This window comes from Ascaphus truei, chromosome 6 (genome assembly GCF_040206685.1).
Source record: "Ascaphus truei isolate aAscTru1 chromosome 6, aAscTru1.hap1, whole genome shotgun sequence".
In the NCBI taxonomy this organism is placed as follows: domain Eukaryota; kingdom Metazoa; phylum Chordata; class Amphibia; order Anura; family Ascaphidae; genus Ascaphus; species Ascaphus truei.
The window spans coordinates 62,100,725-62,123,097 of NC_134488.1; the positions used below are offsets into that span (position 1 = coordinate 62,100,725).

Consider the following 22,373-nt stretch of genomic DNA (forward strand, 5'->3'; position numbering starts at 1 on the left):
AAAGCCTGTCTGTCTTCCTGTACACGATAATAAAAAAGACAAAGGTGCGCCAAGCTTTGCAAATAGGGCTGAAACTGCCCCTGACGAGAGCGAGCGCAAGTGTGAGTAAACGGCTGAGGATGGAATCAACATTACATTAGGTCATTAAAACCAGCCCCTTGAGGGTCGGGGGCGCGCTGAGACTATCTCTGTTAACAACAAAAAAAGAAAAACCCTGTATTAGGCCAAGATATATTTGTAAAAATGTATACTGTATCAATGCCTAATAAAAAAATTTGAAACAAAAATAAACCAGCCCCTTGCCCTCTGTGCCATACAGCTGAAGATCAGGAGGCCAGAGTATCACGACAAAGGAAATTTTGCTGTGACAGACTGCAACAAAGCAAATCCAACGTGTTCATTAAGTTCCTTACAAAAAAAATGATGCAGATTGTTACATGCAGGGAGATACAAAATGATGCCCAGGTGCTCCTGCCAGTCCCTAAAATCACAAGCATGATACACTGCTAGCAAAAACAGCACCACTAGTTTTTTGTTTTTTTTAAATTGTATTTACTCAACTAATGCCCAGAGATAACGATCTGGTAGCCAGGTGAGGAATCTGCAGAGCAGTTGTAAGATCACTTGGCTTCTCACAGCTTGGCCTGAGTTCCTTGCCATCTCCGGAACGGATCGTGAAATATTCATGTTTTGCAGCCTCTCTGCCCGATTAAATATTCATGCGTCTGAGCTGCAGACCTTCCCAGCAACAGAGTTATTCAGGGACCTGACAGGCACCGCTCTTAACACCATCAATGCCGGAGGGGCCTGCAAGGCAGGTAAACTCACCCAGGTACTTGGCTCTCTCTTCTCTCCTCTCCTTTGCCTGCTTCTGCCGTTGTTCTGCTTTCTGGGTGTCTGTGAAAGGAGAATACAAAAGATAGACTCAACACGTGCTGTAAGTCTGTATGCTCCACAGGGCGAGATAACCAGTTAACGGACCAGCGGGAAGAGACGAGAGAAATCTTATACTGAAAAAACGAAACGCATTTTTTTCTGGAGGGTGATGATACATGCAGACTTCAATAGGGTCTCAATGACTGCAGTAAAATGCCATTTTAACCCCGCAACATCCCGATTTTGGTAATTGGAGGGCGAAATCTGTGTTGCCTTCATTTTTAGATATTATTTGAGGCGCTTCTGTAATGTACTTGTTGTGCATTTTATATCCAATTTGAAGGCATTTGTGGTGGGTTTTTTGGTTTTTTTTTAGACTGTATCCTGCTTTTTGCATACGAGGGCCCATGTATGGCTAGCCACACCCTATAATAACTGGCATGTTAACCACTTTGCTGCCAGAGGGACATGTAACCTGGCTTCTAAATACAATTCTAATAGCTTTGTTTTTTCTTTTATGGAGAAAGCGCTGTGGCCTCCTAATATATCAAGATAGATGGATATAAATATATTAGTGTAGCCCCCCTTTGGGACTGATATTCCAGTTATGGGGTTAGCAGCCTTAATGGGTTAACTGTGTGGGCTCATTTAGGGTAACACACCTTTCCCATCACATGGTATAGAGTGACTTGGCAAGACAAGAAGCCAAGCCCACCTTCTCTGGTGACCCATGATGTCACCATTGGGGTATAGTTTTCTCCTCCAAATGTTCTAGAACTTCGGTTCCTGGGAGTAATAGTTGGAGGAGCTTCACTGTTAATAATCTAATTATTTCCTGTGTATACATTATGTGTACCAAGATTGATCTATCCACGTTTGTTGTTTTATAGTTAGAGAAAGTGCCCTACCCAAATAGCGTCCGTAGTAATGGCTATAATAAACCCATTTGTTCAGATACAAGGAAGCGTATGCATATATGGGGTTCCACAGATGGGACAATTGACTATACCCTAAAGTTCCTAATTGGAAGGTCCATAGCTAACTCAGACCCAGTCCACCCAGAGGTGGCAGTCAGTATACAGTACCGGGACATTGATCCCGAGGAAATAGAAATGTCGGCCAATGCCCGCAAGGGGCTCACTAGTAATGGGACATGTTGGACCCTATACAGAAGAGGAACTATTCAGCTAACCCAAATAGGAACAAGCTTCCGTACCTCCCTAGCGTATTAAGATGAGGGTGCCTAGGGAAGAAGCAAATAGTACAAACACTGTAAATATATCAGTAAATGTGAATAGAGTCAAGTGTATCTAAAAATGAAGAACATTATAAACGGCGGTCAATAAAGCTCCTGTTTCTAATATAAAATTTCCTGGTGCCCATTATTATTTACTTAGCATATCTGCGGCCAGCCTGTGTGGATCCAGCACCCTAATAAGGTAAGAGAAATGGAGCAAAACCATGTAAAATAGTAAACTGATGTAAACTCCTTAAGAGCCGGGCAAGATGGGTTACATTAATATATCTTTTTTATGGAGAGGTTGGTGGAGAGAGTAGTGGAAGTAAAATGGGACAGAGGACGTGAGACCCACCTATTATTTGCCGGGGGCTCACTGCAGCGGCAGGAGAAGGGGCAGCAGGTGGAGAGGATTCATCCCCTTTAAAGATGGTCTCTACTTTTGGGGAGCCGAGGCCCTCAGACACTGGTGGTGAGCATCGGCCTTCAGTGTGTGGTGAACAGCTGTGACCTTCAAGAGATAATCTGGGTCCTTCAGCTGTTGAAGAACAGGGACCCTCAGTCTGTGATAAGTAGGCAGGTTCTTTAGCTGCTGGGGGAGAACAGAGTCCCTCAATCTGTTGGGGAGAGCAGTTGTTTTCAGCCACGGATGAGGAGCGGTCACTCCCAGTATCTGTCCTTGTGTTTGGCTGTCCAGCTTCTAGCCGGGCATGTGTGTCAGGTTTGGGGGGTTCTGCTGGGGTCTCCTGTTCATCCTCTTCCTCTGTACTTGCTGTGAAGCCTGGAAGAGAACAAGCAATGATTTGTCACTAGATGCAAGACTCCCATACCACTCAACACACAGACACCAAGACTCGCCCTGCAGAGCACACAGACTTGCAGCACGACCAAGTAACATAGGCACTTGGATTGTAAAGTTTTCCTATAGTGTGCGCTTATATTAGTTGTACGTATGCTATTAGAATGCCCTGTATACGTTTATTTTGGTAAGCACTGCATATATTGTTGGAGCCACATATAAACAGATATACTTGCACACAAAGACAACTAAGAGCAAATAACACACAGGTACTGAGAGAGAGGAGCCCAAGTAACATATTAACATAGGTACTCCAAGTCAAGCCCAAGTAACAATGACACAGGTACTCAACGGCCCTTTGGACAAGTTAAACCCCTGAGCATCCATATAGAACAGCCCTTAATCTCGGGGCAAGGTTAAACTCACGTGTTTGCAGTCAGAGGTGACTTCTTATCTAAGAAAGCGGTCATACATCCTAGTGGCACTGAAAGGGGTTAATTCAAAGCAAGCGAGGCCCTTGCAGCAATAAAGGGGTTAATTCTGTGAGAACCGTGTGGGATTCAACACTGCACGTTTCATTCTTCCCCCCCTCCTCCTCTCTCGCAGCCTTTGCATGTGACCGACGCCAACAGGAATTATTGAGCTGGAACATATTTTTAGTTCCTATACAGAGCAGAAACAAAGCCTGTGATATAACTAAAACCTTCAATGCCTTAGAATAAAAAGCACATACGGAGTACAACCCCCTTCACTGCCAGACTGAGGGACACCCGGTCTCCCCCCATTACATTAACAGCAGACGTGGGTGACAGGGGCGGACAGTTGCAAGACACCTGTAATCTTAACCGTTTGAGTGCCGGGAGGGGCCATGCTGCCTGTGATTACTTCGCTGACGACGATGACGCAACGGGAGGAGTCCCTCCCCCCAAAGGACTCAAGCAACTTTGTATAAACATCAGGATTTGCTGTAAAAGCGGTGTAAAAAAAACCATCAGACATAAGCTATTAGGGATCTATGTTAAAATGGATAAGAAGTTAAAAGTGACTCACTGCGAGTGCTTATTTGCATGTCAATTCCCAGAATCCCTGGCTGCCGTGGAAGCATTGTGTGCTGAGAGTGATTAAGAGGTGGGTTTGTGGACTTGTCCGAGACGTGAATAGGCTCATAAAGTGCTTTTCATTTTGTTTGTTTGTTCTGTATATGCTATAAAACACCAGGGGGGCAGTAACGCATTAGGAGCTCTGGCACCAACAGGATTAATGAATAAAACCTCTTGCACTACTTCTCTGCCCCTGTAACCTGCCTCTGTAAACTGCCCCTGTCCTCTAGGCTCCTTCTTTAAATGTCACTTTCCACGGTCACTGACCCCTATCTCTGTCCCTTATGCCCGCTCGCTCACTGTGCATGTCCCTTTCCTGTCGCTACTCCGTGTATCATGCTCCATTTCAGAGACCAAAAGTGGTGGGGGGGGGGCGGGGTGTCATCTCCCCTCGTCCCCATTAAGCATGAAATACTATTTTGAGAACACATACCTCCTCCATCCCTTCAGAACGCAGGTCTATCACTTAATGAGGGTCGGGGCTGCTTCACACAGCTGCCCCCTCTGGGAGAATGCACAATCACAGCTGCCCTCCACAGGACTGTCAGCAATGCTGCACCTGTCAGCTGAGTGAGTCTGTCTGGGGCTCAGCCCTGACCACAGAGCCCCGCCAGCTGCCAGCCAGGCTTTGGCAGCACCATATAGTGATGCAGAGTACCTTCTGACTAACCTTCAACTATTCCAAAACTTCCCTTCCAACTAGGGACAAGCTCCCAACATTTTAGGGAAACCTGTTAAAATACTCGGTTACAATGTTTGGTGCCGGAGAGGCCAAATCTGCACCGAGAAGGAAGCAGAATCAGTACTTTGTACGGAACGTATACTGTTTTTATTCAACCGTGCAGAACAGAGTAATATTGATAATACAATTTCTCTCTGTATATTAGAAAGGGATTCAACAAAGTACAGGAGGGTAGATTATTCCAGAGAAAGAGAAGAGCTAGAACCAGAGGTCATTCTCTGAAGCAGGAGGGTGGGAGGGTCAGGGGGAAACATGAGGCAGGGCTTCTTCACCCAAGGGTGGTGGATTCAGGGAATAGCCTCCCAGCAGAGGTTTATTATTATTATAATTTATATGAGGTTTTGTTTAACAGAAGGAATGCAAATAAATGCATTAGGTTTATTTTTAGGAGCGATTGTATTCCCTCGGGGAATACAACAAATCCCTAACGAATCCTTCTGCATTACAAAACACCTAGTCACTTTGTGTCCCCCTCCAGCATTGAATAGAGAAATGTGTCAAACCGTTCCATGAAGTCCCTCTGAAACTTGCCATTTTTAAGTTGCCAATAAAAATGGCGGCTCCTTCAGCGTTCGCAGGCGATTCGCCAATTCCCTCTCTCCTCTCGCGAAAGCCCTATATCCTTGTCTAGCCTTTAAAAAAGGATGGGAAACTCGAGATTTTTTGAGATGGGTTTAGTCTGTTAAAAAGTTGCAATCCACATGAGAAGCCTGTAAGAGTTTAACTCCTATGTGAATATCTTGCCCCCCCCGAGCATGTCCTGCGCTTCAGAAAACAATATTCGTTTTTTATATATACATATATCTCATAACGTCCTCACCCTCAAACCTTAATGGCAGCAGCTCTGAGGCTGGACCATACTCCTTCCTGAGGCATTCTCCCTTCCACAATGTGCAGACACTAACTTTTGTTTCAACAATGTCCCTTACTCCATCTAGATTGTAAACTCTCATGAGCAGGGTCCTCATTACCTTCTGTAGCAGTTTACGCTTATTTGCATGTAGCTCTGCACCCCAATTGTACCGCGCTGCGGAATATTTTGGCACCACACACACACACACACTTTTCTAGTGTTAAAAAAACATGACTTTTTTAATCTCTGCAGTTGAAAGCTAATAAACTCTGGAGACTTCATTTTAAAAATCGACCAGACTTAATATTTAAAAAGCTTACCATTTGAAAGGCGAATCAGATACATAGATATAGACATACAAATTTTAAATTAAAAACACATATTTGGAAAGAATAGATTGGAGTAAAAAAAAAAATTCAAAAAAAGTGATCAGCACTGACTGCCACTTTAAGGTTTGCTGGAACGTTTAGCCAGGAATCAAAATTTGGGGTGAAAGTTCCGCTAGGATAGTTTTGTGCGTCTACGACAGTGAAGAGGTTAAGAGGTCCATGTGGGCTCTGACCTTGTGCAACTTTCAGCTCCCGGCAGCTGTCAAGAGGCACGCCGCCGCAGAGAGTCAGGAGAGGCTACATGCAGCTGGCCTATCCTACATACTGCGCATGCATGGCTCCCATTAACACGTGACTGCCAGCTAGGCTGGAAAAAGTAGGCAACCTCCCAGCCGCTGGAGAAGGATAAAGGGACACAGACAGTGACACAGGACAGTCACGATGAGACGTGCAAGGGGCAGTCATGCTTGGGCGGAACATAGGGGAACAGAGCTATACAAAAGGACTCAGAAAGGCAGTGGTATTTTTTGTAGGGAAAAAAGGTGGCAGAATCCTAAACAAAGAACAAGTTAATAAAAAATTGAACGCAAGCATAATGTAGCTTTAAATAAAGGTGATCGAAAAAGGTATATACAGCTATTCCTAACTAGTTACCAGACTTCTTCCTAATCATTTCATGTTTTTCTCCCTCTTTTCTCGAGGTTTCCCAAAGGGACTCTTGTCCTGAGTTCTCCCTCAAAAAATGCCCTGCAAAAGGACACAAGGGACAGCGACAGACAGAAGGGACAGTCACACAAAGAGAACAGGGGACAGAAAATGGAGTGCACAGAGACGGGAGATAGTGACAGAGAGGGCAATACATATGGGGTGTGTTAAATTAACCACTTTTGTTGCTACCGCCCTCACCCCGGCAGTGAGTGAGGTGGATATATTTCTGGGTGGGATATCCTTGGTATTACATGAAGCCATTTTAGGATTTGTCAGTGTCCTGCACCTTTGTTTCTCCCCCTCCTAATCTGCACACCCCCTTTTCTGCTCTTCTGTCTGTTGGGGAGTAAGCTGGGGGATTTTAAGCGTTGGCACCTTGGATTCACGGTCTCAAATGAGGGGTTACGTACTTGAATGAACGCTTCCAGTGTGAAATAGACACTCTAAAATCACACTATGATGCAACCTCTGTGAATAGTTCCCCCCTAAAACCCTTCCTGTCTCTGGGTCACGATGCTGTCCAGACGTCACAGGGAAAAAACTATAAATGGTTGGAAATACTTTAAACACACTTGTGGTGGAGACTGGAGAAAACAGAAGGACATTATCTATTTAAAGCAGCAACAGGGCATCAGATATATATATATTTTTTTTTTAAAGTGTCAAAAAGGGCAAGGAGGAAAGAAAATAAAAAACAAAATGGCGCTCAGCAGGGACTGCTTTAACATGTGATCTCCAGGGTAGAACTACCCCAGGAGGAAGGACATATTGAAAGAAACAGAAAAAGGCAGGGAGGGGGCGGAGGGGGAGAAATGAAGAATGAAGAATGAGGGAGAAGATAATAGCAGAACAAAACATGAAAGAGAAAAAAAACAGAGGGAGGAAAAACAAAGAAAAACAGAAAATGAGACGGGTGTGAGGATTTGTGGGGTAGAATGTCACACACAGGCATGAAATTGATGGAGTGCTGGGCAGACTTTTCCCCACAGTCTCAGTGACCATCTCAAAGAGCAGCACACAATGGCAGAGCCACCAAGCTAGGCAGCCGGTCATAGCAGCTCTCACGCATCCTGCATCCTGGGAAGGAGGAGGAGGAGGAATCTGTGTAAGAGATGAATGAGGAAGATGAATGCACCGAGACCCCAATGCAGGCTCATTCACACGCAGCCATCACGTGACTCCAGCCAAGTGTCATATGACAGCCATGTCACCCGTGCAGCATGCCCTGTGCAGACTGGGCCTAGCAAAGGCTGCAGTAACGTAGCCTCAAAGCAGCAATTCCTCTGTCCTCTTCTTAAACAAATATATATATATGAAGCAGGGTGTTTCCGGAACTGACCCACATTAATTTCAGCTCTGGGGACCCCATGCTTCCCGTGATACTTACTGGAAAAGGTGACGCCAGTACTTCATGGAGGTTTAAATCCCAGTTGTCACGTGGGCCAAAAGAAAGACGGGACTGATGAGGTCGATATTTAAAACCTCCATATTGGATTTCCCTTAAGGGGGCAATACCTTCCCCGGTACATATCAGGAACCAGGGATTGCCATTGGTTTTTTTATTAACCGCCCATGTAAACCTCTTCACCCAGCTCCAAAGAAGGTCACATCAGATGAAGTATGTACAATGGCAGTGCTCAGTCTCTCAGGCCTTTTCAGGATGCTGGGTGAGGGGCAGGCTAGGCATGGATGACCATATAGAAAAGAGATGTTCGCCAGAAACTTTTATAAAACAATAAAAGGTGCTTTATTGATAGCCGACTAAAAAAAAAAAAAAAAAAAAAAAAAAAAACCACTGTACAGGTATCGACATGCATCATACTTGACAAACTCGTCGCAAACAAAACTTTTAAGACTTCATCCCCTGGTAGTTCCCATTCAGAGGAAGAGTTGAACTTATTCCCTTTTTTGCAATGGGCCACTAAGTACCGCTTGTGGGGAAACTAGAATGTAAGTGAGTACCTGCTAGACGCGCAGGTTCAGAGTGAGTGAGGGAAGGGCGACCCTATGAGAACAGTGGCGGTGAGGCTGCTGTAGGGACAAGCCTATAAGACCAAGACAGTTGGCATCTGTCGCCCGTAAACTTAGGCTTCTCATTCCTTTAATGGGCACTAACTTAGAAGGCGGCACACGTTACTAACTGAAAACAACAAAAGATGATAGGACCCATCTTAATACTCATGACTATACACCAGTGGCGGATTTCCCATTCGGCCCGATAGGGGGCAAGTTTTTGGGGCGGTAAAAGTTTCCGCCCCCATACATAGAGGCCGCACTCTCGGGCCTGATGGGAAATTCCTTACCTGCTGCAGCCTCAGCCTTACTGCTGCCTCCGTCTACTTTCTGCAGCATCAAATGACGCTGCAATGCAACATGGCGGCTCGTTGACATGGAAACGGGAAGTCACAGAGTCATATGACGTTGTGTCGCCATGGCAAATGACGCTACAATTTATTTTGAAGACGGAGGACGGCAGCACATTGGAGGTGGCACCAGGCAAGTGCCTAGGGGAGGCGGATCTAGAAATGCGCAGCTGTAATACACACAAACCTATGTACAGGACTCAGTGAGGACCCCAGTTAGAACTCTAAAGAACCTGGTTCTAGAACACATGGGGTGGCAATTCAGGCAGTCCTCGGTTATCCGACACAATGCGTTACTCAAAATGGCGTTGGATAGCGAAATGTCTTAAAGCGAAACACGTTTTCCCATAGGAACACTGTTTAAATGAAAGGTTCCGTTCCTGAAGGCATTTTTAACACTAAAATACACCAAATATTTTATGCAGGCAATAAGATACGCAGCACACACATAAATTATATAGTGTATTATATATATAATATAACAAAATATAATATATAGTATAATATAATATTATATTATATAATATATATATATATATATACATGATATACACATAAACAACGTTGCAAAGCGTTGTAAGAGCGTTGGATAAGCCGTTTTGGCGTTGTAAAAATGAACATAGGTATGCATTACACAGCGTTGGATAAGCCATTCGTTGTAAAGCGAAGCGTTGTAAGACGAGGACTGCCTGTGTATACTCTTGCAATGACATCAGACATCACATGGAGGGGAAGGGAGTAACCGGAGTGAGCCTATACACTTAACCCCTTAAGGTAATCAATCCTTTACAGAAACTAGTAGTCCTCCAAGGAGGGGGCTACACCCATATACACCTGCTGTTATCTCACCTCGTCCTACGACACTGCAACACTTAGGGCCTTATTATAATTTCACCGAAACAGATGTTTGGGCCGTTTTCATGTGGAAAACACTTATGATTAGCATCTGAAAACATCCCGAACTGCCACTTCAGTGGGTATAGATTTGCCCCCTTGGCCCTGTAACACCTTTTGTGCTACAATCAGTCCCTTGAGTCCTCGGATGAAAATGGCTTTAAGACAGGGATATGTTTAATAGGTTATGTAGCCAATTGATACCTTTAAAAATAAATAAAACATAATTGGTAAGAATAATTATATATCTATATTTTTTTTTTTACTTTTATAGGAGCAATCCATGCAATATCCTACAATGTTACATAGTTACATTTGATGAGGTTGAAAAAAGACATACGTCCATCAAGTTCAACCTATGCTAAATTTAGACAGATACGTTATCCTAAGGGTTAAGTTGCTCCGCGCTAACGTGGATACTGTAAGGGATCCCTCTTGCAGCCTTCGGTCTGGGGGGGGGGGGGGGTTCCACACGTCCCCTACAAATGTGAGCTCCCACAAGGGGGGCTCACAGACAGAGAAAACAATAGGCAGACAGGCGCACTGAGGGGTATGAACAATTTATTAATCTAAGACAGTGGGCAAGACATCCACTGATATGGGATAAAACAACAATGATGCAAAATATATAAATAAATAATAAAGCGGCACGGTAGGACAAATAAACGTTAAAAACCGTTAAAAAACGGGACTGGTTTATACACTAGTATATTCGGTGTGGAGCACGGGGTAACCACAGGATCTAGCTACGCACTACAGAAAGGGTCCGGACCAATCTGAGTACTTACCCTGCTAGAGACAAGGGGACCCGCTCCTACCGGCTGCAATAACTCCACAGGAACTGCCACCACGTGACCTCTACGCGTTTCGCACGTAGTGCTTCGTCAGGAGGTCACGTGATAGCGCTGTCCCTGGAGTTTAAGTGCAGAGCAGCAGCCAATGGATCTAGTGTAATTAGAAAAAGTGGGGGCACATGTAATCCCAATCAAGGCAAATGGAGTTTCCTGCAGCATGTAAGGGGGATTAACTAATTAAAAGCACATTTTAAATTGGAGCAATGTTAGACAGGTCCCAATTTTGGTTCTAAATAATCATACCAACATAACCATATTAAAAGTAAACATATATACACTAATGTTTGAAAAGTTATGGACAATTTTAAGATGAACATGTATAAAAAATATATTTAACACATGATTATTAAATATTAAAATATGTTATCTAAAAATACAATAAATCATAAAACATGCATAAAAACCATGTAATCACCTAATGATTCATTCTTTTAAGAAGGGGACCAATTCTATGTAGTCATTTAGACCATGTGGGAACCTCGTTTGCATGGTATAGATCCAGAATTGCTCCCTTCTACTTAGGCGTAAATCTCTATTGCCTAAGCGTTGATTAGCGGTGATTGATTCAATGCCCATGAAGGAAATGCCACTCGGGTCACACTGATGACAATCATGAAAGTGTTTTAAAAGGTGGGTTAGGGGCATGTGTTTATCAATTAATTTTTGCACATTTTTGATGTTCCTCATATGTTCCATTGCCCTCACCTTCATACATCGTTTTGTTTTGCCGATGTACTGTAACCCACATAGGCACTGTAAAATGTACACCACATATGCTGTGGAACAATTAATAAAATGGTTAATTTTAAAACTGCGTTTTGTGGTAAAAGAGACAACCTCTTTCTTATTCATTAGGTTGGTACATATTTTACATTTACTACATTTGTAGTTGCCCTTCAGATCTAAATAGGATCTTAATGTGCCCCTTTGACAAGAAGCAGACTTTAATTGACATGGGGCTATTAATCCTTTTAGATTTTGAGCTTTTTTGTATACGATCTTTGGTTTCAACGACATTCCGACACTCAACACAGGGTCTAGAGATAGAATCCTCCAGTGCTTAGCAATGGCCGATTGTATGGCCTTGTGTTTATCGTTAAATTGTGTAATAAACACTGGGAATTTATTACTATGTGTTGGGTCATTATGGCTTACTCCCTCTGTTAACGCAAGCTCAGCCCTAGCCACTGGATTTTGATTGATAGGCCCCTTTCTAAAGTCAAGTCTTTTATCTCTTTTTTACTTATTTTTTAATAAGTTCGTCCTTTTGACGAGATTGACTTTGTCAATGGCACAGTCAATCAGGTGTCTGTCATAACCTTTCTGAATAAATCTTTCCTTCAGAAAGAGTACCTGATCTTGAAATTGCTCGTCATTAGTGCAATTTCTCTTGAGACGTGCAAATTGATTGAAAGGGATATTCACAATCCAGGGTTTAAAATGGCAACTAGATGGATGAATGTAAGAATTCACATTAGTGTCCTTGAAGTATGTTTTAGTACAGATTTGCTCTGATTCGATGGTAATTTCAAGATCCAAATAATGTACTGATGTTTCACTATTTTCCCCACTAAAAAAGAGGTTACACGTGTTCGTATTTAATTGAGCAATATACTCTAAAAGAGATGCTTCTGTACCATCCCAAATGATGAGGATATCATCTATATATCTCCTCCACAGAAATAACTGTGGAGGAGATATCTCAGTTATAGTGAGTTTTTCCCACCACCCCATATATAAGTTAGCAAACGATGGAGCAAACTTGGTACCCATTGCGGTACCAAGTATCTGCAAATAAAATTCCGATTCGAACAAAAAGTAGTTATGAGTTAAAATGAACTCTATGGAGCATAACAAAAAGTCAATTAGTGTTTGTTTTATCAAATTACATGCCTCCAAAAAGTACCTAGCCGCCATACATCCCGCCTGATGTGGTATACATGTGTACAATGATTGTACATCCAGCATGGCCAGTCTATATCCAGTTTTCCACTTGGTTTGTTGTAATAATTTGATAACCGCAGTGGTATCTTTAAGATGTGACGGTAACTCGGTAACTAAAGGCTGTAAATAAAAATCCAGATACTGGGATAAATTCGATGTCATAGAATTTATGCCCGATATAATGGGGCGTCCAGGAGGATTCAAAATCGATTTGTGAATCTTAGGTAGATGGTAATATATGGGAATGGTGGGTGATGGAATATAAATGAACTCATATTCAGATTTAATCAATATGCCCTGGTCAAGGGCCTCATCAAGTAGTGCTTTAAGTGATAGGAGGAACTCTCCTGTGGGATCCTTTTTTAATTTTTTATATGATTTGGGATCCGATAGGAGTCTCTCCGCTTCTAAGCAGTAGTCTTTTTTGTCCTGTATGACAACTCCCCCTCCCTTGTCTGCCTCGCGCACTACAATACCAGTATTAGTGCGCAGGTTTTTAATGGATAGGGTTTCGCTCTGTGTCATATTCGAATAACTACGCTTTTTAGATGAGGCCGAATTGCAGATGTGTCTGAACTCTTGTTCTAACAGTTTTTCAAACAGCTCGACATATTGACCTCTAGAATGGTAAGGGTAGAATACCGATTTGGGTTTATACCCAGAATGGAAAATTCTCATGTCCTCAACAGTTTGGCTATCTGTATGATTCTCACGGAACAAACTTTCCAGATCCCTATACGTCTGTTGTTCTATGGGGTCGCTGTATAAGTTAGTGGCTACTGGTAAAGGTTCCATTACATTATTTTCTATTTCCTTACAATTGGCAAAGTGCCTATGCAATGTCAGTTTCCTCAGATACTTCTGAAGGTCTACGAATAATTCAAACTCCGAAGGGTTTGCTGTCGGAGCGAATGTTAGACCCTTGGACAGGACATTGCATAGTTGTAAGTCAATTTCAAGGGAAGAGAGATTGAAGATACCTTTTGATCTTAATGTCTCCGGACTCGGGTATCTCTCCTGTGTTGGGGGCTTCTCCCACCCCCCTTTTTCCCCTTCTATATATGGTCTTTTTAGGGTGGTCGACCTTGTTTGGGGCCTCGACGGGGGGTTGTACGTTATCCTACATTTGTACTTCCAGTATATTGATCCAGAAAAAAGGCAAAAATAAACCAAAAAACTGTGAAATATCATCCTTGATCTCTCATAAGGGAAAATAAAATAAAAAATGCCTTCCTAACTCCATAATGACAATCAGATTACTTATTTGGTATATCCCTGTATACCTTTCCTTTCTAAAAATAAGATGTCAGACTATTGTATCTGCCATCACAGACTCCATGGGTAATGAATTCCACATTTTAACTGCCCTTACTGTAAAGAACCCTTTCCTTTGTTGCTGGTGAAATCTCTTTTCCTGCAAATTTAAGGGATGACCCCAAGTCCTTTGTACTGCCCTTGGGATGAATAGCTCTTTTCAAAGCTCCTTGTACTGTCCCTGAATATATTTGTATATCGTTATCATATCCCCTCTTAGACACCTCTTTTCTAATGTAAATAAATCTAATTTAGATAGCATCCCCTTATAAATCAGATTATCCATCCCCTTTATTAATTTGGTGGCTCTTCTTTGCACGCTCTAATTCCATTATGTATTTTCTATGAAGTGGTGCCCCAAATATGTTCTCCATATTCAAGGTGTGGTCTTACTAATGCTTTATAAAGGGGCATAATTATGTTTACTTCCCTTAATTTCCGTTTTAATGCAAGATAAGATCTTATTTGCCTTTGCAGCTACTGCATGACTTTGGGCACCACTGCTAAGCCTGCTGTCTGCCAGCACTCCTAAATCCTTCTCCATCAATGATTCTCCTAATGTATCCCCATCTAATTTGTAAGTGGCCTGTTTATTCTAGTTTCCAATATGCATAACCTTACATTTATCTATATTAAACCTTATCTGCCATTTACCTGCCCAAGTTTCCAATCTATCCAAAGCCTTCTGGAGAGAAATTACTCCCTGCTCTGATCCTACTACCATACACAATTTAGTGTCATCAGCAAAGATGGAAACTTTGCTCTCTATGCCAACCTCAAGGTCATTAATAAACAAGTTAAAAAGCAGGGGTCCCAGTACCGATCCCTGAGGTACTCCACTCACGACCTTAGCCAACCTGAAAAAGTTTCCATTTATGACAACCCGCTGCTGTCTGTCCTTCAAGCAGTTTTCAATCCAGGTTCAAATATTTTTACTGAATCCATGTTTCATTTTGTACACCAACCTCGTGTGGAGCCATATCAAAAGCTTTTGCAAAATCTAACTAGACCACATCAACTGCATTACCCACTTAAATTCTCGCTTGTCTCCTCCAAGAAACTAATAAGGTTAGTTTGGCACGACCTATTTTTCATAAATCCATGCTGACTATTACTAATAATTTTGTTTAACATTAGGTATTCCTGAATATTACCTGTACTAAACCTTCAAGTAGCCTCCCCACTCTTGATGTCAGGCTTACAGGTCTGTAATTCCCCAGTTGTGATCTAGCTCCCTTTTTAAATATAGGCACCACATCTGCTTTACGTCAATCTTGTTGTACTGAGCCTGTGGAAATAGAGTCCTTGGATATTAATTGTAATGAATTGGCTATTACTGACCACAAGTCCTTAAAAACCTCTTGGATATATGTCATCGGGGCCAGGTGCCTTATTTACTTAAATTTTATACCGTCGCCTATGAACTTCACGTTTTTTTTTTTTTAAATAAATTCTGCTGTATTAGATAATACGTACTACATTTAAATGTTTTTTAAATTCAACTCTGTGCCATTTTTTATATAATGAAATAAATATATATTCTTTTTTTTTTTCTATAGCAGGTTTTAACACACCTCCCCGGCAATGCAAAATCTTTGTAACTTTGTTTGTTATAATTTGTTGCCAATATTCCCAGTCCTTATAGCTGCAAACTGTAACAATAGATATGTCACCTTAGTAATTTAATACATAGTGGCTGCTGAGTTACACAGACTGAAGGATTGATTGAAACTGAAAAGCAGCCATTTAGTGAACCCTGGGAAGCAGGATCTTTGCTGCTTGGATACCTCTTTAAACACAATCTTTATCTAATGTATTTTGGACCCAAAAACTATTGGTCAGTCCTCAAAGTCGGAGGTAAATTGTCTCTCTTTTTGGCTTTTGTTTTCCAAGTAATATTGAAGTCCTCGTGAAACAAGCAGATAAACAGAAGTATCTGATGAATTATGTGTTCCAGATTAAAGGAAAAACATTTCTCCCAAGAAAAAAAAAAGCAAGACAATCAATTATATGGCCATTGTAATCTATTACATTGATTATTTGAACTGAAAGTATGTTTGTACCAGCTTCAATAAACTGCCCCTGTAAACTGCAGTTCCATAACTCAAGGTGTGTTTAACATCTCCAAGGCCCAAAATTAGTGACTTTTGGGGGTTCTGGCCCCAAGAAAATGTGTCCCTTTATACAGAACTACAGACGTCCATCAGGAAGACTGCTTTAAAGTCAAAATCAGTAGTGTTGACATGACTGGCGGGGAAGTTATGGCAGCTGAGATCCTAGGTTTGACCCACAGTTATTCACAAGCAAAAATATTTATTTGAAGTCAAATGATTTCAGTGCTGCTGCTTTTTTTTTTTTTAATATATACAAATTAAAAAAAAAAAAAAAAAAAAAAAAGAAGGATTTTGAATTGTAATTGTTCTTGAACAAAGCATTGCAGGTCCCACCAGCAATGAAGAGGTTACTTATCCACAGTATGACCTGGATATGAGACATTTTACCTGGGGGTCCTTATCTGCCTCTTACCTCACCAGCTGTACCTGTCCCCTTTCCACCACAGTATGAGTCAGCACAAGGCATTTCCTGCCCCTCCCTGGAACTCAAGAGGAATGCAGCGTGGCCCCTTTCCAAACTTTTTTTTGGGGGGGATAAAAGTGCGTGTACTTTTCCCCTTACAAATGCTAGGAGGGAGATGACCGAGCAGCAATTCCCCACAGGGGCCTCGCGATGAGTCTCCAAGGAGTCCGGCAAAATAAATCCACAGCATCACGTCCCAGGCAGTGTAATGGGTTCCTGAGCCAGTGTGGGGACTTCGTGCTCAGTAAGACCCCAAACTGCACCTTGGCGTGGGTGGTATAGCCATCAATTCCAGCAGGTGTTCCCCACAACGCTTTACATCCACAGCAGCAAAGCATTGTGGGGCGTGACTTTGGAAGCTCTCGCAGTAATTGACAGCTATACCGGTACTACCCATGCTGCCTGCACACACTGTGCAGTTTGGGCCTTGTTCCACCCACACAAGGTCAGGACACTACACTGCCTGGGATAGGTCACACAGTTTTATTAGCGATAGTCTGATGAGTAGGCAATAAGATTTGTTAATTGTGGGTTCGTGGAACAAATATTTTTTAACAGGGTGTGCACAATATAATAAAGGTTTGGAAACACAGATACAGTGCAATGTTACCAGACGAAGAGGATGGAAACATGTTATGTATGTTATCAGCTTCCTTAGGCTGCGCTTATAGTGTCGGCGACGGTGACGCGACGTCGCCCAAAAACAAATGTTTTGTCGCCGTCGCGTGCGCTTATAGTAAGCGCGACAGAGCGACACAAAATTTGGAAGCCGGTCAAATTTGATTTTTCAGCGGCTGTCGCACATGTGACAGCCTCTGATCCAATCAATGACCTGGTAGCCCGCAACGTCACCGCAAAGCGAATTACAACTTTCGCTAGCGGCGACGTCACCCACCACGCACACTATAAGCGCGGCCTTAGAAAGACACAAATCATTTTTAAAGCAACAATCCGCTAAAAAGTTTAACTCAGAGTTAGGGATTCCGGTTTTCGGAGTTAATTTAAAAAAAACTTACATTTTTAACCCTCCTATGGGTTAGACAATGGCCAGCCATTTAGCCCTAGACTTGGTGTTGCCGGGGGGGGGGGGGGGGGGGGGGGAAGGGGGGGGGGTTGGCACTCCTGCTTATTTTTTGAATAAAGAATACCAAATTTTTACTACCTGGCACCGCTTTTTTCTTCCTTGGCTAGTGGTACAGTTCTCTGTATGGATGTATACGTATTGGATATGGAACCCTCCCCAATCTGTTTCCGTACTTCACCTCCCTGTGCCATTTTCAAAAATCAATAAAAATCTATGAAGCAAAACAAAAATATATTTCCGGAACCCTCTTTTTTTTTTATTTTTATGTAGCCCTCTTTCCTCCACCCTAAGTGAGATTGGGGTGGGCAGGTGTATCTGACTTCTTATCAGTGTGGTGCGGTACCTGTTTGGCAACCAGGAGAGCTGAGCTTCCGCCACGGGGAACCTGGAGTATGTACTTACACTCGGTGCAGCGCTTCCACTGATGAGGGATCCCAACGTGGTGCGAGTGTGCCCTCACCAGAACAACCATACAGTAAAATACACACAATGTGAATAAACATTATTTACTGAGCATGAATGGTAACTTCAATTAAACTCTTTGCATAACATCAATACAGCATATGAATAACAGTGCATCACCCTGAATGCATACCGTCCCCTCACCCACATGTCCATCATCACATCCCTTTCAGTCCCTTGAGTGTCCACCACAACAAAGACCAGTGTGAGTGTGAGGGATAGCGCTTCCCTGTGTTGGGGCCCGGTGGTGCACTTAAGGCCGAGTCCATGGTCCCTGCTGGCGTGCTGAGGCGCAGGGAAAGCGGGTGCTTTCCGCAAGCACTCTCAGCAGCCGTCAGGGGGCGGTCCGGGGGCGGGCGCGTCACTGGCCGGGGGCGGGCCAGTGACGTCACGGAGCTGGTTCGCCCTCATTGGGCGAACCGCTCACGTGACCGGCCTGTCTCGCCGGCAAGCGGGGGAATTTTAAATTCCCCCAAGACCTGTGCTTCCGCAAGCACGCGGAAGCGCAGGTGAGCCCCTACTAAAGCCGCTCTAATTGCAGCTGTAGGGGCTCAGTGCTGAGCAGGAGCGCGCGTCAGCACGCTTCCGCCAGCAAGCAACATGTCCGGGGCCTAATATATACTACCTCCCTGATCAGTCCTGATCAGGAAAATCCTTGGAATTCAGCAACACCGCACAGTGATCCCACGCCATGCTGTGCTGCTCTCTGCAGGAATGGATGCACACGCTGACTTCACATGGACAGGATCTCCAGCCGGAATGATCCTTTAACACAGTCTCTGATACACGCTGTACTGACAGTCAGGTACTGTCAGACAGCAATCCTCTTCCTCTCTGCGTATGGTGAAGGAGTCCCTGTCCTAAGGCCGACCCTATACCATACAGTTTCCCTCTGCAGTGTCTCTGGGGACTAACTGGGCCCTGGGGTATACCTCTACCCTAGCCTCTGCATGCAGAAGATCTCTTACTGTAGCTTCTGTCTGATCCCAAACTCTGGCATCTCACCACATGCAACTGGCACTGGTGATATTACACACACTGTATAACTTAGAAAGCAATCCCCCTTCTTCCTATGAGGGGCCTTTCCCTGAAACAGCCAAAGCAACCCCTCTAGCTGCACTGCACACAACACTGTCTCTTCTTGTCAGAGCACACAGCACTGCAGCTGTGTCACTGACAAGACTTACACACACCTAAGGGCAGGGTCCCTACCTAAGGGGCCTTCCCTATGACTTACCCACTAACCTAGTGGGGAGTGGGACCTACCTGGGGCCTGGGGGTAACCTGGCCTAGAGTAAGAGCCACTTGCTCCTTACACACTTCCTCCCCCTTCCTGATCCCAGCTCCAACTGCCTAGCGTGGTCTCCACAACATTGTATCTTTCTCCCACAGGAGAAGCTGCAAACTCTATTTGCTGCCTGGCTGCACGTGATGTGGGTGAAAGGGCAGTCCCCAGAGGCTGCTGGGAATTGTAGTCCACTCAGGACCTCTTTAGCATTGGGACCGCGTGCGCTATCTTTACTGTGCCTGTGCAAAGCTGTAATGGCCGTCGCTATGCTTAACTGCGCCTGCGCAACCTCTAGAGGGCCTTCCTGCCTCTCTGCCTTCTCAATGGTGAACCGGGGAGCCAAAGGGGACCTGGCTACATTTATATGGTTTCCTTTATTGAAATAAAAACTATGAATTGCCTGAGTAACTGCATCACTGCTGAAGCACAAACCAGGGCTCAACAACTGGCAGCCTGGTCCAAATGCGGCCCGGGAGGGGCTCCGAGCCAGCCATCGAACTCTCAGCTGACCGCACAACTGGTACAAAATTCGCAGGAGCAAAAGGGCAATTTTGCACACTAAACTCGCTTCTAAATTAAAGTTGTACTTGTGTAAACATATATGGTACAGATATTATAATTTTCAAGCATCTAAAATTAGCATTTAATAAGCTTTTGGCCATTTTACCTCTAAATGGTTTCTTATCGGGCCCCTTTGGAGAGCTGGTTGAAGAGCCCCGGCCTAGTGCGATTATTAAAGGGTAGAGTTAAACAGATTGCAGTGTACAGGAACCTGTGGGCTCATTATTAAAAGGGTAGCATTCGCTGCCTGTGTTGCGTGAGCCACTGGTTTCTCCCATCGCTCCAGACGTCAGCCTCATTTCCCCCCCCCCCCCCCCCCCCCGCGCACAGAATTTCTCAGGGCTGAGATCACGGCCTCGCCTCCCGTTCTCTCCTGTGTCATGACAACTTGTGCAGGACGCTGAACATTTCCGAGGCATCTAAAAAGCCTTTTCACCCCTCCACAAACACTTCTAAACTCTGCAGCTCTTTCAAGAGAACCGTACTGTGTATACAGTCATTATAAATGTCCGGTATTTTGTATTGCATCGGTCATTTGTAAAGAACTTTACAATTATGCTTCAAAAAGTATTCATGCAGCCACCTCTGGGGTGGAAGTACATTTCCAACCTGCACCAAAGCCTCTAGAAGCAGAGAAAGTACCCCTCCAGTTCTTATTGATGGCAAATACATATCATGTTTCTAGTTATGAGTAGTTATGCAGAGTGAGAGTGTTTCCTAAAACATCAATGTTGTAACTTGCAAAGGCTGGCATCGAACCCAGAAAATGAGTGAATTAATTAAAGGGGAAGGCCAAATGTAATCTTTTTCATCCTGGTCACACACCTCATTGTGAAAATGTTCAGTTCACTCCTTTTTTAGAGTGACACTGCCAGAAAAAAAATTCTGCCAAGTCCATTAAAGACGAGTGCCATTGTTATTTTCACTCAATATCTCAGCCGTGATCACTGCAACCTTGGAATCGCTGCACCAGGCTGGGTTACATACCACCAGGAATCTACAGGGGACTCACAGCCGCCACCGTTCTTTCAAAACTAAGGCTGTCTCACATTTTCATCTAGTCTGTAACTGTTTCATACGCCCATAATATATATTATCTCTAACTGTGCATGCAATGTCTTGTATATAATGTATACCCTGTTCACTTATGTAACTGTATTTGTAACCATGTATTATTTGTCATCATAACTCTATGCCCAGGACATACTTGAAAACGAAAGGTAACCCTCAATGTATTACTTCCTGGTAAAACATTTTATACATAAATAAATTCTGCTGCTGTGCAGTATGACGCTTTTCAGGGCAAAACTTAGAAGCTATTCAATACATTTAACACATTTTAAACTATTAAAGATCAGAAACAAAGAATGGTGTTGTGTGGCGGAGTGCTTTCAATTCCCCGCAATGTTATTTCAATTTTTTTTTTTATAATAAGGAACATAGCTGTAGCTTGAGAAGGTTAAAGATAACTCGCGTATCCCAGGGACAGAGGCAGCGACATTCCAGACCTGACGCAGGGGGGAGGGAGAAGAGATGTGTATTAAGACTGTACTTGGACTTTCCGCCTGTGTATTCCCCCCCCACCCATTACATCCGATCCAGACGGAGCAGACTTGTAAAAGCTTTCCAACACTTCAGTAACTGCATCTTAAAGCAGCAGCTCCGCGCAGATTCACTTTTTTTTTTAATCTTCTTTGAGATCTCTTCTTGACAATTTTATTTTTAAAATTCATGTTAAAGACATTGGAGTGTTAAATATTAGGGTTAAAAAGGAGCTCTCCCAAGTGCATTCATTCTAAGGCTAAGGCCCCGGTCTCTGCGCTGTAACACGCGCCCGCGCTTTTGGCGGCGCGTTCAGCCGATTCCCCGGTCTGCAGCTCACTGCAGGAGGAGAGACCGGGGGGGGCGTGGCGGAGGAGTGACGGGGGCACGGCCATGACGTCACCCGGCAGGTTCGCCCTCATTGGCTGAACCGCCGGGGGGCGTGCCTAATCGCTCGACGCGAGTCCTGCTCTCAATTCTATTGAGAGCAGGAGTAGCTCTCGCGCGAGCGCTGCGGCCCCCCCTCGCAGCGGGCCCGGCGCCATTGCGGGGAGGGCTCTCGTGCGCGCAGCGTCCGCCACAGCGGACGCTGTAGTAGGCAGCGGGGGCAAGGCCTAAAGGTTACTATGGTAACCTCAGATGCAAGCGATTAGGCAAACAAATTACAATTAATGATAATGCAGTTCAGCTCCAAAAGGACGACCCCCGCCCTTAATTCTGTAAAATAAATAATAATAATAATGATGTAGCCGGGACACCCTTTGCCCGACAATTGTTGTTGCGGGGTGGGAGAGTGCTGCATTAGGGAACGCTCCGATATCGGAGGTTCCGCGATAGAGGGAGCCG

At 43.9% G+C, this 22,373-nt stretch overlaps 1 protein-coding gene across 2 annotated transcripts in view; it reads right to left on the reverse strand.

Moving 5' to 3' along the window:
• MAP7D1 (MAP7 domain containing 1) overlaps positions 1–22,373 on the reverse strand; it is a 217,119-nt gene that overhangs the window by 179,853 nt on the left and 14,893 nt on the right. For both annotated transcript variants that reach the window (XM_075604547.1, XM_075604548.1), the window contains exons 2-3: positions 2,469–2,894; positions 829–897 (exon numbers count right to left, since the gene is read on the reverse strand). In XM_075604547.1, the coding sequence (XP_075460662.1) occupies positions 829–897; positions 2,469–2,894 (495 nt within the window). The remainder of the gene's footprint in view (positions 1–828; positions 898–2,468; positions 2,895–22,373) is intronic.